This window comes from Schistocerca gregaria, chromosome 4 (genome assembly GCF_023897955.1).
Source record: "Schistocerca gregaria isolate iqSchGreg1 chromosome 4, iqSchGreg1.2, whole genome shotgun sequence".
NCBI classification, from domain to species: domain Eukaryota; kingdom Metazoa; phylum Arthropoda; class Insecta; order Orthoptera; family Acrididae; genus Schistocerca; species Schistocerca gregaria.
The window spans coordinates 592233470-592250520 of record NC_064923.1 but is presented as its reverse complement, the minus strand read 5'-3'; the positions used below and the strand labels follow the sequence as shown (position 1 = coordinate 592250520).

Below are 17051 nucleotides of genomic sequence, written 5' to 3'. Positions count from 1 at the left end.
GAACACGAACGGTAGTACATCACACGATTACGCTGTCATTTTCATGTGTGTTGCTCCTTAGTCGACGTAACTATCTTTCTGTTAAGTTACATTCGCAATACTGTGTTCCCGTTTCGTGGCGGTAATGTGATGTGCGTTTTATTCTGCAACGCTATTGGAGTTTTACCTGTTGGCTTCTTTAACGATCTTCCTGACGTTCCACCAACGATATAGTGGCTGGTGTTACTACTGTAGTAACCAAAGCCAACCGCGGGAACGCCTTGGCCTGCGGATCGGAGCAGCCAGGCGGGGAAGTCGCAGGCGGTGGAGCACGCACCACCGGGTAAACACGGGACGAGTCGGACGACAGACCAACTACCGACAACGACGGACTATGACCGACACAACAAGGAAGAGGTAAACAACGGAGGCTTGTAGAAACCACAACAGCAAACACCAACAGTAAATACACTCGGAACTAGAGCCAGTCAAATGTCAACAACGAGCAACGACCAGAACGCAGTACCACCGAGATAGAATCCATAGCGAGTACCAGACTGCTGGACTAGGTTTCTGTTTTTTTCTTTATTGTGATTTCATTCCCCTGCCCCATATGGGCAGGGGAGAGCTGTCAGCGGCACAATCCGCTGCTCTTCAGCTGAGTGACACGATAACTAAAACAAGAATAAAATTGTACATTTATAGGGAGATAAAAAAGGGCTGGACTAGGGCAGAGCGGGTCCCTATATACGAAACCGGAGGTAGCGGCTATTGGCCGCGGTCTGCACGTAGTGTAGCACTGGCGCCCTCTCTGCACGAGAGCCGCTGCTCTGAAGAGCCGCCGCGAACGCAGAGCCCTCTATGGGCTGGCCAGGTCCATTTGTTCTGGCGCGTGTTCGACTTCCGCGGCGGGAGGTACTAGAACTACCGGGTCCTTCTCAACTGCTGGTGGTGCAATGATAATGACAGCAACTCGTGCTGACGAAACGTCAGGAATGTTGTTAAATAAACTCAGGCGTAAACCCCGAGAGGGATGCCAGTAGTTAATACATCACAACTGGCCTCGAAAGCCTCAGTTATTTGTACTTGACAGCAGCTTAGAAGTTGGAATTTTATGCACAACGAGGAAGTGGTCTAAATAAATAGAGTGCAAGTGGAAAAAAGCGCCTTCATTTAATTAGTGTATGGCTGTTGCGTCCATTACGAGGAAGATGTTGACAGCGAACGTTCAGACGCTGCTGTCCGTGGCGTTGTTTCCTTTGAGGGGTTCCGAGGCATCGCGGCCCCTGCCGTCGAGGTCGAAGCTGAGCGCCGTGGAGCGCATGACGGCGTTGCGCCGGAAGGACGCCATGCGGCTGCGCGCAGAGCGCTCCTTCCACGTGGGGCCGGCGTCGGAGGCGGTCCGCTTGGCGGGCAGCGGGCAGTGGGCGCGGGCGCGCGCCGCCGGGCCGCGGGCAGCCGCCGCAGACGCCGACGCCGCCGCCGCCGCCGACCGCACCGACGCCAGCGAGGAGCGCGACCCGGAGCGCCAGGCGAACAGGTCGGGCGCCGAGCGGTGCTGCCGGCGCACCGCCGCCAGCGTCGGCCACGCCCTGCCGGCGCCGTTGCGCATCTCGCCGTCGGCGCCGCGCAGCAGCGCCAGTTGCCGCTCGCGGTAGCCGAAGAGGCGCGCGAAGCCGGCGCGGAACTTGGACGACATGAGGCTGTACAGGATGGGGTTCACCGCCGAGTTGAGGTAGAACATGGTGCGGCAGAAGTAGAGCAGGCTGTAGTAGGCCTCGATGCCCAGCGCGCGCACCGACGCGCTGCTGGCGAACACGATCCAGAGGGTGAAGGCGCGGAACGGCAGCAGGCACAGGAAGAAGGAGAGCACCACCGTGGCCAGCATCAGCACCACCTGGCGGCGGGCGCGCGCGTTGCCGCCCGCCTCCGGCGGCGCCCCGGCCGCGCCCGGGGCGCTGCCGCCCCCGCAAGTGGTGTGGGCGGCGGCGCCGGCACCACTTGTGGAGGCGGAGGAGGTGGAGCCGGCGGCCGGCGCCATGAGGTGGCGCGCGATCTTGCCGTAGAGCGCCAGCAGCACCGCCACCGGAACCGCGAAGAAGGTGGCGCTGGACACCGTGAAGAACAGCTTCTGCCAGAGGGCGGCCGCCTCGCTGAGGCACGTGGGCACCAGCGAACCGTCCGCGTACTGGTGGTACGCGAACTGCGAAATGGCCAGCATGGGGCTGCAGCAACAGACACAGTGTCAGCTCCTTCTTTACGTCCGGGCGTCGTATCTTCGGTTAGTTCACAGCACACCTGGTCGTTAGTCTGATGCAGTTATTAAAACTGTTAGTAATCCATCACCACGCTGTTAAAAGCTTCAGCTAAACGACTCTCTACCATTTTTTCAGGAAGGACCTTCTTTCAGCCTTCCACTACGTCCTCTCATCCTGGTGGTTAGATAATCTTTTAACAGTCACTCGTGAACTGCATTGTCACCATCACAGGGGCGCGGCGACAAACAGAACGCCTCCTCCTTCACGTTCCGCAGTCATTTATACGGTTACTGGAGATTACATCTTTCCGTTATTGCTGAATTAGTAATTAAGTCGTTAGTAATCTGTCACCATGATGTTAGACTTTCACCTACTCTATTATCAGACAGTGTTTTAGAAGGAATGACTCAACACCTCTTCCTCGTGCCTAGATTAGGTCAGATTAGGTAAGACGCCCCACTTACAGGCCATAAGTGGCTCATCTGGACCGTCCGACCACCGTGTCATCCTCAGAAGAAGATGTGGATAGGAGGGGCGTGGGGTCACCACACCGCTCTCCCGGTCGTAAGGATGGTATTTTTGACCAAAGCCGCTACTATTCGGTCGAGCAGCTCCTCAATTGGCATCACAAGGCTGAGTGCTGCCCGAAAAATGGCAACCGCGCATTTCGACCTGGATGATCACCCATCCAAATGTTGACCAGGCCTGAGAGTGCTTAACTTCGGTGTAACCACTGCGGCAGGGCCGTTGCCCTGACGCCCCCTTAGGAATCGTTTTTCGCGTCTGATACTGAATTTTACTCTATAAGTTCTAAATTTTGATCTGATGACAGCAGTAGCCTAAACGATGTTATAAATTATAAATAATGTACCGGATTTAGAGATCCAAACAGAGTTATATATGATACATCCACAGTAATAGCAGACTCGTCAGGAAATTTATTTCCATCGTTCATAGATTACCCATTCTATCGTTCACCGTATATTAACACGAGCTCCAAAATATGTTCCGAAACATCCTACACGAGTGGGGAAGTTGGCCTACAGGTAACCACAGATTCACGTCTTTTGTCTCGGTGGTTTAGTTGAGAGTGGAGTCTCTGATTAGCATAGCATAAGTGCTATACATGTGACCTTACCGCAACTGAAATGTAGCGCTAGACTTGTCTGATTAAGCCAGTGACTTTTACAACTGAGCGGTTACCTCCTGTTGATTACTTCCATGTGACCGTTCTTTACATCAACAGACTCCTTCGCTCTGAGTAAAATCGCATTTCTTAACGATCTCCTATTGCACGAAAAAATTGTAGAGGGTATACTGCATTAACAGCACCAGTCTTCTAGCATTAGTTGAAATCACTTTACTGCTCCCCTAAAGTATGATAATAAGTTTCCTTTCATATCACTGTGGACGGTAACCGCAGGACTGCACAGTTACAGGGTGTGGTATCGATAGCTACGATGCCACTGCTTAGCTTGGCACTACGACAGATACCGACGACAGCGCCCTCTAGCCGACGCTGGAGAGCTCTACGAGCATCGCTACAGATTCTCCCCATTTCATCAGGTGCAGACAGCCAGGAAACATCGCTTCAGCTTAGTTTGCTATTGAGACTTTGCATCAGTTACCATGGGGTCACAACGTCGCACCTAGGTGTCATCACCGAAAGTTATATATTCTATTTGCTAAGGTAAAGGTGATTTAATTTCATCCTGCAGTACCTACGTATATTACCTTTTCCTGCTCCTACCCACGCGCTGCCTTCCAGGAAGGATACAAAACAGGGTACAATGACATCAGCTTCCGAAAAGATGACTCTGAACTACAATTCTTGCCATGTTACTATGGGTACCAGGTGAAAAATAAAATTCATTTGTTAAATAAAAACTTTCCTCTGCATTACAGCACAATTCGTCTCACATAAGGAAAACCCACTTCCAGAAGTGGATTAGTGCTGACAATGTAATAACGAAGTGAGTAGCACTTGGTAGTAAACCTTTGGTAGGTTTGTAAATACCTCAAAGAGGCATTTCTAGAGCACTCATCAAGGGAGAAGAATGTTCATATTAATGGCAAATTACGTTATTGAACACTATTGCTGATGTACAGGCAATAACTGCACAGTGTGACAACAACTGGATCTCATACGTTTCGTCTTAGAAATTCTATACACGTTACTAGCTACTCAGTATCATCTTAAAGCCAGCGCGACGTTCAGATGCACAGGCATAATTAAGTCTACACAAATGTAGAAGTAATCGTTTGAGAGTGACAACAATGCATAGTATCAACGGGAAGGAGTCGAAGTTCTCATATTTTTCATGTACGGTTCGTTGTCATGTTTATTATCAGTAGAACATGCTCCATTGCACTGTTACAGATTTCGCATTCAAGCGGAGACGACGGTGGTATTTCAGTCCGTAATATCATATCCTTAGGGCCACTGTACAGACCATGTGTAGTGGGTATAATGAAACATGTTGACAAATCTGCTATGATAAGACGTTATTAGGAACCGTTGAGGCCGTAAAACAGGTTAACATTCATTGCTGTTTGTAGTGAAAATTTTGGGAACATATACTACTGTCTAAATGTAGCAGAGTCCAATATCAGGAAGTTTTAATCTGACGCCAATGTAGTTATGTAATACTGTTTTACATAGAATGGCCTCTGACTTTTTCAGTTGGGGTGTCCATGAAGTGATGTGTCCCGGCAAGTTGTTTATTGCAAAATAGTGAGACTCACATGCCATAAAAAGAGTTCACATAATTGATTTTATTTGGAGATATTCCTTATGCAGGAAAATCACGTTTACTTGCATCATGGATTGAGGGAGGAAACCTTAACAACATGCCATTCACAAGACAGGTGCTTCACAAGCCGGTGACTCCCTTTGGTACCGCGTAGAAGCACTCTGCACAGACATTACTTCGTTACATATAAATGCGTTTGATTCGAAACCAGGCATTTCAAAATACATGGTGGCTCAACGAAACATTCAGTCTGCATATGGTAAATCTTCGTCAACAGTAAATGAGAGCGGAAGAGAAAATCGCTTTCTGTAATCATTTAGTCGGTGCGATCATATGAGTCCTTATATAAGAACCGCCTTTTTTTCTTGGTTTGTATTCTGGAATACCCATTGTATACACCGTTAGCTTATTCACTTAGAATTAGGTCGATCCCTTATTAAATACACTAGATTCAGTTTGAATACAAAGTCAACTGGAAATACGCTCCTGTTTCTCTTAAACGACGATTTCTTTCTTCACTTGTGGAGCATCTCTATTCTAAAGTGTACGATTCTTTTTCGTCATCTACTTAGCAGTGGGCTGTGGGCAACAACTACTGATTTCTCACTTTTTGTTCTCCGAGAACTATTTCATTCTTTCACGGAGGTTCTTACTTCATTCTTCTGGCAAGTATTCTTGCTATCTGTTCGTTGTTTGTCCTGGCGCAAGTCATCGACTTTTTGCTGGAAACCCCTCTTTATTCCATTTTCTTTGACCAAGAAGAGTTTTACTCATATTTCATTTCCTCCCTTTATTTTCCGCTTGACTTTATTTGGAAGAAACACTGTTTGTCATTAACACTCTAGGCAACTGTATTTTTCTCTGGTAGGAATTCGACTCCGGACAGCTGTGTTTTAATTTGTATTTATTTGTTACAATCAACGTCATTAATCATTTTTGTTTAGTCTAATGCTTATGATAATTACGTTGTGTTAATGCTTTTATGGAGTAAAATGGAAATGGGCCATCCACTGCTTATAAATGTCTTGTGAGGGGTCTAAAATGCCAACGGCCCTGCCGCAATGGTAACAGCGGTTACCGTCAGATCTCTAGGTTAGGCGCTTTTGGGCTTGGCTAGCACTTGGATGGGTCACTAACTAGTGCTGTTGGCAAGCGGGGTGCAGTCAGCCTTTGAAGCTGATTGAGGACCTACAGAGAATGTAAGCTTTCGTAATGCGGTGCTACAGAAGATTGGTGAAGATTAGATGGGTAGACCACGTAACTAATGGGGATGTACTGAATAAAACTGGGAAGAAGAAGAATTTATGGCACAACTTGACTAGAAGAAGGAATCGGTTGGTAGGACACGTTCTGAGTCATCAAGGGAACTTCAGTTTTTAGTATTGTAGGGAATTGCGGAGGGTAAAAATTGTAGAGGAACACCAAGGCATAAATACAATAAAAAGATTCAGAAGGAAGTAGGTTGTAGTAGTTACTCGGAGGTGAAGAAGCTTGCACAGGATAGAGTAGTATGGAGAGCTGCATTAAACCCGGCTCTGAACTGAAAACCATAACAACAACGAGGACCTAGTTGATCGACAAGTAGCTGCACCGGTTACGAAAATTGACAACGACCAGAAGAGTGGTGTGCTGGGCGCAAGCCGCTTTCGTATCTGCATCCGGTAACGCTAAGAACTGAGGATGACATGGCGGCCTGTCGTTACCTTGGAGTCTTCAAGGTCTGTTCTGATGGTGTTCCACTTAAATGCCATTAATGTATCCTTATTTTAATATATTTCCTTGTTGCTCTCTTGATTGTGTGATTTTAAAAAGCAAAGCCATCATGAAACAGAAGTTCGTTTTGAACATAATAGTGCTTTGCTACGCTCGGTTCTATCGGACGTGGAATACTTTTATTTTCTTCCGACCTTTGAACTCACATACCCAAAGGGATACAGGAGAACCCGTCGTTTGACGTTGACTGTGATCCTCATTGCATCTCAGCACTTTTCTCATTAACAAAAATTAAATAAGTGATCAGTGAGAAATAAAAATCTTAGCTCTGCCCAGGGATCTAATCTGAGACTCATCCGCAGACTAGCACTTTACCATTGAATTACAAAGCAGATTTCCACAGTTTCTTCCATCTAACCGCCAGCTTAACGAGAGAGGTCGATTACATGCATCCTTCTGGCAGTCCTACTTTGAATTTGCGTCTTGTCTTTGTCTGTATCTGCTGTTTTTGTTTCTCGTTCTCTTTTTCAAGTGATCTAAATGTTGTACAAACGATGTCAAAAATAGCCTACAATGTTTCATAAAACTAATTTGGATCGTTCCATCGAATAGACACATAGGTCTCTGCTTTAAAAATCATTCTGTTTTCAATGCGAAACGAACGGACGCTCCCCATCGACGACGGTTGTCTTCTGCACACCACAGAAACGAAACTGCGAATATCCGCCGTAACACCTGACAAAATGCGCCTGACGGCACGTACGAGGGACAAATGCAGCCAGTCGATCGGAGGTTTTATTACGCTCATGTACTTCATAATTGTTGTGTTGTTTTCTCTCGTTGACGTTTACACATTAATGACCTTTATGTCGACCGGACATTAAACGTAACGCTCGTGTGTGTACAAACAACGCCGAAATTTAACAGCACATTAATAAAGTAGAGTCCACTGCCATCGTGCGTAATGAGCTGGCTAGACTGGGCGCTACTCTGCTTTCATTGCCTCACGTAACACTGGGAGCCCAGACTGACAGCGCTTTTGTTTTGCAGGCTAGAGACAGCTTGGCTCAGAGCCACCGACATGCCCTGAGTGCTGGAACGTAACGTTATACGGGACCAGTAAAGAAAAATTCCAGACGGCCGTGACGGACTGGAAGGGCTAGCAAAACAGAGCTCGCTTCAGATTTCACGGAAGCGCTTAGAGTGTGGACGAGCAGGTGTGCTTTGCTCAGAAGTCGCGCGGGACAGCAGGTGTAGGATTTCAGCTTCACAAAGAGCGTACCTCTCTCAGCAGCAGGTGTGTTTGGCTTAGGAGACCCGGGGGCGACAGGGAGTGAACTGACGTGAGTAACGACAGAGGGCTGTGGAAAACAATAGTCCCGTCTACTCTGACAGCGGCGTCGGACTGAAGTAGTGTCTGCAGGATCAAAGCACTAGTCACTGGCGTAAACACTCTGCTAACGAGTTGTTCTATAGACACTGAGACGATGAAGTGAGCTTTGAGATTACGATACGTGAAAATGGGGAATATCTTCCCACACATTAACATTGAACAAACAGAAGCGAAGCACCCATGTCTGTGAGGCACTCATGAATATTCTGCTACACATCTTTATTCAGTAAGTGTAACTTAAATGTGAAAAAAAAAGAAAAAAAAAAAGATTTTGTAGCTGGCGTTTAGATATATGCTGTGACTTGTAACCTATCGACGCCACCACACTAATTTGTTTCAACAGTAACTGACAACACAAAACACAGTTGATATTTGTATGGTTTAGTGTAGCTCACTAATTTATACATGTACGAGTATCTTATAACTCTACATTTAAGATATGTCTTCTGTTTCTGAATAATATTGTCATACGAATTCTAGGCGCTTCAGTCTGGAACCGCGTGACCGCTACGATCGCAGGTTCGAATCCTGTCCCGGGCATGGATGTCTATGATGTCCTTAGGTTAGTTAGGTTTACGTAGTTCTAAGTTCTAGGGGACTGATGACCTCAGATGTTAAGTCCCATAGTGCACTGAGCCATTTGAACCATTTTTTTGTCATACGAATTAGTAAGCATTTATTTAAAGCGTATACCAATGTCGGCCATATTCCCTAGTTGGTTTCATTGTCATCGTATCGGTTTACATCCACAGGTGAATGTATGCATTCATGTTGATTCAGTACGTTTTCTCCTGTCATTTTCACAAATTCCGCTCTTAAGCCTTGGAACCCACTAAAGAAATAATTAGGCCCAGCCACCACCCATTTCCCCTAACTATATACCCCCTCCACTCACATCTCATTCCCAGAACGATCATAACAGGGACTTCCATTCCAGTCTGTTTCCTTACACATTCTTTTGCTGTCCTGTATCTCCTAGCAGAACAAAGCAAGCATCTCCCTTTACTCACTGGGTAATCCACTGTTTTCGAATTGTTCTTACATTAAAAATCTGTGTCACGTTCTCGTAAGCCATCTGATGACACACACTAACCATATAATTTCCTTTGTGGAAATATGGGAAGCTTAGTTTTGGAAATTTTATTACTATCTTGTTTGGCCCTTTGAAGAGCAAGTAAAATCATTAATTTGCTTTAGTATTCTTACCTTCCTAAATCTTTCATCTTCTCACTAGCGGTTTTAGTCATTTCTAGTGTCGCTGTGTTTCTCCTTCCAGACTTGTTTACTTTCAGTTTGGACGCGATCTGGTAAGAGTCGCACTCCTGTCTATATGTAGTGCTTTTAGTTGTTAGTGGCTCAACAGCGACTTTTTTGACATCCTCTTACAATACCTGGTCAAAAGAACACGTACATTATGTCCATTCTTTGCCATTATGACGGTGAGAGCAGTGCTGAAGTCACTTTCAACGAGGTGTCTATATATCTGTGGAGGAATGTCGGCCCATTCATCCCAAAGAGCCCAAACCACAGAAGGCAATTATGTACAACGCGATTCATAGCTCCAAATCACTCGTTTCCAGTTATCCACTGTGCAGTGGTTTCTATCTTTGCACCGCGTCAAACGTCAGCCAGTATTCACTGCAGAAAACCTTTTTAACTCCCTACTACGGTGTTTGTGCCAGATGGGCCGCTGGTAGGACTTTGGCCCTCACGTGTAATTTCTTCCCCTGATTTCAATCGACTTCTTACAAACACCTTCCTCAGTGCTCGGCGGTCCCTGTCTGCCAATACAAGAGGTTTGCCAGGCCTCGGTTAGCTGTGGTTGTTCGTTTGCTGCCCAATGAGCGGTCCGTGTTCGAATTACTGAGGTCTGCTGAACGACCGCTTTTCTACTGCCAACACAGTAGTCTCTGCCTCTTTCGTTAATGGAGGATGCGCCCTTTCATGACATCTAGTCGTCAAACTGCATTGCATAGGGGTGTCCGGACACATTCGATAGGTTAGAGCGTAAGGTTTCTAGTTTATTTTGGTATTCAATGAAAGCGATGTGTACTCTCTTTTTATACGACATATCATACTTCGTACTCTTTCTCTGGATATTTTTGAAGCAATCGACATGCTATGCCAAGGAGGTTCTGAGTACAAACAATGTGATCTTTGGTTATAAGTGGCATTGCCGTTGCCAGTAGATCTTTCAGTGGGAAGTAAATGAGGAAGTCGGTTGTTGGTTACTCTGCTGAGAGGTCTGGTAACAACGAGCAGAACACAGACATGCAAACGTAGAGGATGCTGCTTTTCGGAAATAAGATTTTCTAGAATTTGATTCGAGAAGTGTGAAGGTATTCGGGTAATGTTTGTTGTCGCTGCATTGCTGACTGAATCGTAATTTTTGATGAGTTGAAAGAGGCAAATTTTTAGTATGATTTTTCCTAATTGGTTCGTGTCAGTGAATTTAATTGTCGAGACGTTCCTTTTGAAAAATACCTAGTAATATATGTCCGGCCAGTGTCACAATGCACAGGTGACATCATTTTGGGGGACTACGTTGAGAGTGTTGACATTTAATAAACAATATAAAAGTATCGTTGCAACCATCTATCTACATCTACAAATCTACTTAAATACTGCGCTACCCACCAAGCGGTGTGTGGCGGAGGGCAAAGTCATATCTTTCCATTCGCGTATCGCGCGAGGGAAAGACGACTGTCTGAACGCCTCAGTACGAGCTCTAATTTCCCTTATCTTTGATTGGTGATCATTGCGCGATTTGAAAGTTGGTTGTAATAATATATGCTCTACATCCTCGGTGAAGATCGGATTTCGGAATTTAGTGAGCAGCCCCTACTATTTAGCGCGCCGTCTATCTGCAAGTGTGTCCAACCTCAAACTTTCTATGAGATTTGTAACACTCTAGCAATGGCTACATGTAGCAGTTACGAACCTTACCGCTCTTCTTTGGACCTTCTCAATCTCTTGAATCAGACCCAACTGGTAAAGGCCCCATACAGACGAGCCATACTCTAAGACTGGACGAATTTACCTATTGTAAGCTATTTCTTTTGTTGCAGGACTGCAACGCTTCAATATTCTACCAATAAACCGCAATCTAGAGTTTGCATTACCCGTTACTTGTGCAATGTGATCATTACATTTGAGATCATTTCGAATAGTCACACCCAGATGCTTGACGGATGTTACCGCTTCCAAGGGCTGGGCATTTATTTTGTAGTCGTAGATTAATGGGGATTTTTGCCTTGTTATACGCAGTAGGTTACACTTACAAATATTGAGAGATAACTGCCAGCCATTACACCATGCATGAATTTTCTGCAAATCCTCATTGATTTGTTCACAACTTGCGTGTGATACTACTTTCCTGTAGACTACTGCATCATCGGCAAACAGTCTAATGCCGCTGTCAATACCACCAACGAGATCGTGTATGTAAATTGTAGAAAGCAGCGGACCTATTACGCTGCTCTGGGACACACCTGAAGCTACGCTTATTACTGTTGAAGTCACCCTGTTCAGGGCGACACACTGCTCCCTGTCTGTTAGAAAACTTTCTATCCAACTGCATATGTCATCGGATACACCGTAAGCGCGCACTTTTTGGAGCAAGCGACACTGCGGGACTGAGTAGAGCGCCTTTCGAAAGTCGAGAAATATGGCATCAACGTGGGAGCCGGGATCTAGAGCCTGTTGTATATCGTGCACAAAGTGGGCCAGATGTGTCTCGCATGACCGCTGTTTCCTAAAACCGTGCTGGTTTCTGCAGATGAGCTTCTCAGAGCCTAGAAAGGTCATTATGTCTGAACACAAAATATGTTCCATGATTCTGCAACAAATCGATGCCAGTGAAATTGGCCGGTAATTTTGTGCATCCGATTTTATACCTTTTTTTTATAGATTACTATGACCTGGACTTCTTCCAGTCCCGTGAAACTTTCCGCTGTTCCAATGATCTCTGATAGATGATGGATAAAAATGGTGTTATATTTGTAGCATAGTCAACATATAACCTTACGGGGATAGCGTCTGGGCTAGATGCCTTCCTGGCGTCTAAGGATCTTAACTGTTTTACAGTCCCAGATACACTAAACACTATGTCAGCCATCCTTGCGTTTGTTCGATAATTGAAAGGGGGAATGGTGCTGCAGTCCTCGACCGTAAACGAGTTTTTGAAAGCTAGGTTTAGAATTTCGGCCTTCGGTATCTTCAGTTACATTACCCGTACTGTCAGCAAGAGAAGGTACTGAATTATTTGTAGTGTTCACAGATTTTACATACGACCAAAATTTTTTTGGGGTTATTTTTAGAATCTGCAGATAAAATATTGTTTTCAGATTCATTAAAAGAATCTCTCAATGTTCTTCTGAGAGCTACTTTCATTTCGCAAATTTCTGTTTGTCAGCGGGGCAGTGACTACGATTAAAACGACTGTGCAAAATTCTCTGCTTTCTCAGCAACTTCCAAATATATCTGTTGCGCCAAGGTGGATCCTTTCCCTCCCCTATATTTTTGCTAGGCTTATACTTCTCTAGCACACGGTGGACAATACCTTTAATTTCCGACCAAAGATGCTCAATATCTTTATGTCCCGCGGTGAATGCTTGGAGCTGACTATGAAGATATTCATTAATGAAACTTTTATTTGCTTTTCCAAAGAAGAAAACTCTACGCTGTTTCATAGGTTTTTTTGCATCTTCCACCGTCATAGAACCCACAACGAAATTATGGTCGCTTATAACTTCTTGTAGATTAACTTCCTCAAAAAGATCAGGTCTGTTTGTCGCCAAGATATTTAATATGTTCCCATCTCGTATTGGTTTTCTAACCAGTTGTTCAATATTGTATGTTCAGAGCGCTCCTAGCATAACTTCACACGAATCTTTGCTTCTGCCCCCTGTGATAAACGTGTAATTTTCCCAGTCAATGGATGCCAGATTAAAGTCTCCAACTATAATTAATGAATAATTTGGATATTTATTTCCTATGTACCCAAGAGCATAATGGAATGTAGTCGAATTAAGTCGGGTGATGCTGAGGGAATTAGATTAGGAAATGAGGCACTTAAAGTAGTAAAGGAGTTTTGGTATTTGGGGAGCAAAATAACTGATGATGGTCGAAGTAGAGAGGATATAAAATGTAGACTGGCAATGGAAAGGAAAGCGTTTCTGAAGAAGAGAAATTTATTAACATCGAGTATAGATTTAAGTGTCAGGAAGTCATTTCTGAAAGTATTTGTATGGAGTGTAGCCATGTATGGAAGCAAAACATGGACGATAAATAGTTTGGACAAGAAGAGAAGAGAAGCTTTCGAAATGTGGTGCTACAGAAGAATGCTGAAGATTAGATGGGTAGATCACATAACTAATGAGGAAGTATTGATTAGAATTGGGGAGAAGAGGAGCTTGTGGCACAACTTGACTAGAAGAAGGGACCGGTTGGTAGGACATGTTCTGAGGCATCAAGGGATCACCAATTTGGTATTGGAGGGCAGCGTGGAGGGCAAAAATCGTAGAGGGAGACCAAGAGATGAATACAGTAAGCAGATTCAGAAGGATGTAGGTTGCAGTAGGTACTGGGAGATGAAAAAGCTTGCACAGAATAGAGTATCATGGAAAGCTGCATCAAACCAGTCTCAGGACTGAAGACCGCAACAACAACATCCCAAGACTTCCCCTGAAACGTTCTGCGAAGTATGGTGCGGATGCTGGTGGTGTATAAAAACATCCTAACACAATGGTCAATCCTTGTCTGATTGATAGCTTTATCCAGACTACTTCACAGTCCAACTCAGATCGATCTCAATTGCGTTTAAAAAGCTTTTAACTGCAATGAACACACCACCTCTCATAGCGTCAGTCCTATCCTTTCTAAACATAGTCGAATTCGAGTTCAAAATCTCATTGCTTTTTAGGTCTGGTTTCAACCAGCTTTCGGTACATAATGCAATATTGGCACTGCTACTCGGGGATATCGTTACAGACACTTCGACAATTTACTAACATGAGTTTAAGCATATTTAAATCCTTTGGAATGACCTCTTTAGGTGAACTAACAATTTTTACAGTTAGCACACCCACATCAGTGACATGAACTGGTAATTGTTCAGGCCAACGGTGTGTTGCCCATGGGGAGGAACCTAATCTAAAAAACAAAAAAAACCATGTGCACGCCACAAGTACTGTGCTACCCATGTAGCTGCTTCCTGCGTGTAGTGAACCCCTGATCTATCTAGGGGCGTCCTACAACCTTCCACCCCAAAGCGTAGGTCGAGGAATGTACAACCATTTTCGTCACAGAGTCGACGTAGCCTCTGGTTTAAAGTCTCTACTCGACTCCAAACCAGAGGACCCCGGTCCATCCTGGGTACGATGGTGCAGATCGTCAGCTTGGCTTCCACTCCTCGAAAGATGGAGGCCGGCTTCGCCAATTCAGCCAGCCGTCGAAAGGACCGACGGATTTCCTTGGAACCCCGACGATAGGCACCGTTGGTGCCGACATGTGCAACAATCTGCAGCTAGCTGCACCCCGTACGCTCGATAGCCGCCGGAAGAGCCTCTTGCACATCCCGAACAAGGCCCTCCGTCAAGCACACCGAGTGAACGTTGGGCATCTTCCCCGTCCTCACCGCTATGTTCCTGAGGGGCTCCATGAACCGATTAACATTAGAGCTTCCATTATCCATTTGTTCAAATTATGTCCTTCTCTACCTTCAATTTCCCTTTCTATTTTTTTTCCTCGTCAACCACTTATTCGTTAAGCTAGGCTACATTTGTTCCAAGTGAAGTATGTCAGGTCTTTCGCTTAAAGATTTAGCTGATAATTAGTTGCAGCGGAGTGTAACGCAGCAATTATGGGACGGACACAGCGCCCTCCTTCGTCACGATCTGTGGCCGCAAAAGGCAATTCGGATCATTAACGGTGATGTCGCCACTGTAATTACAAAAAGCAGCGAAGCGTGGCGGGTGCTGTAGTGCCCCTGCCATTGTTCGGGCGCTCTGTTGCGTGGGAGAGGTGGAGGCCCTGTGTCGACGTAGAGGCTACAGTTGCGACGTGCGACGTACTGTGGCCGCACTGGCCAGCAGAAAACGCGACGGCAGGCGCAAATCGTAGCAGGGCAGCAAAGAGCAGACATGTGGTGCATGCGCTTGACAGTCATGTGTACTGCTCCTGGCGGGCAAACAACGAACGGTCAAAGTTTTCGATGTACTGAGTATGCCTTTCAGAGAGTAAACTGTCGAATGGTTAACATCGCAGCTATAGACTTTTGCCCCCGTGTTCGAAACTCGAAGATTATTTTTATTTTTATGTTCCTTTTTCTTTTTCATTGCCCTACACATGTCTGTAGCCGACTGCTACACGAATGTTTAGTGTATATTGAAATAACCTTATCCTTAGTCGTCTACTAATTTTATGTCTGGCGAATGAATTAAAAAAAGAAAAAGAAATGAATGTAAAAATATTCGAAATTATTTTCGGTCAAATTTCTGTAGTGTGTCTTGACTCATGATCAGCTGCAAGAGCCAGTTTTCGGAAAAGTGATCAGTTATGTGTGGTTTGCCGCGAATTTATTACCATCGCGTGAAATCTTCAGGAATATCAACGATGTTTCTTTCGCGAGTGAAACTCATATGAAGAAATGTAGCTGTGACAAACCTGCCATCATATGATGCTTATGGTGCTCGGAATTCCTATGTTTCGAGTGTTTCTACGATCAGTATCATCGAAGGGAACGCACCAAATTATCCTAAGGAATAAACATAAGAATAATATATAAACGTCAAGAATTGGCATAGGAATGGAATATAGGAAAATGATAATTTAAGACATTTTAATCCTTGAAAACACCATAGACTCATACATTATGTAATAATTGTACAACATTTTTTGTGACATCCAGTTGGAATTTTACAATTAATATAACGCCCTTTTATCCACTAACTTGATAAGGAACATCTACCGACATGGATAAATAATGAAAAAAATAAAAAGAAAACTACAATCGGGCTTCGAACACGGACGCGACAGTGGATGACCGCCACGTAGCCACTATGTCGCCAGGTGGGCTGAGTTTATGGCGCGCAAAAAGGTTTCTAAGTTGTGACGAAAACTTTGACAGTCGTTTTCTCAGAAATGGTCTAGTATCTACGGATAAGCCGACACACGAGTTCATTTATTTAGGCTCCTTTCCCACTGAGCGAAGATTCTGTTTATGGCACTTGCAGTGCTGTCGTCGTGAGCGACAAAGGGAATCAAACACATTTCAACGCCAACTAGACTGTGGATGGCAGCATTGTAAATAGCTGGTGACGCCAGATGAAGATCGCGTAAGACTCTTCACTTTTGTTTCCAGCTCTGCTGATTTGCTGACGCTAAGACTGGTAGTTTGCTTTTAATGAGGAGAAATGCAAAGCCGTGCACGAAACGGAAAGGCGTGATATCTTTTCACTACATGATTAATGGGTCGCAATTACAGTCAGTTATTTAAAATGATAATAATAATCACTGCTGACCATTCAAATCGTAATAGCATGAAGTCAGCGCGCGACAGATGTGAAATCGACATGAAATGTCGTATATTCTTGGATACGCCAATGGTTTTCGTTTCAGCAGAACTCTACAACAGAGACAGAGTAACAGTGTACTATGCAGAGGGTGTTTCACAATTTCTAACGCATCACTCTAGGGATTATAGAGGAAGATAAAGTTTTGGCAAGGCACTTACGTCCGGAAACGTACTGTTTTGATATAAATTAGGTTTGTAGATCGTACCACTTCCAAATCTCCTGCTTCCCCCGTACGGTGTTTTCCAGATCGCAACAGCCCATCACACACCATTTGAGTCTAACAACGGCTTCGAGGAACCTGTGCGTTCGCAACTGGGAGGGTTGACGGACGCACGCCAGCGTTGGTGGACGTTGTGTATGGAAGCACGCGTTACAGATA

At 45.0% G+C, this 17051-nt stretch overlaps 1 protein-coding gene across 1 annotated transcript in view; it reads right to left on the bottom strand.

Moving 5' to 3' along the window:
* LOC126267823 (uncharacterized) overlaps positions 1–17051 on the bottom strand; it is a 131651-nt gene that overhangs the window by 60695 nt on the left and 53905 nt on the right. Inside the window, exons 3-4 of the mRNA XM_049973129.1 lie at positions 2016–2204; positions 1214–1937 (exon numbers count right to left, since the gene is read on the bottom strand). Coding sequence (XP_049829086.1) covers positions 1214–1937; positions 2016–2204 — 913 coding nt within the window. The remainder of the gene's footprint in view (positions 1–1213; positions 1938–2015; positions 2205–17051) is intronic.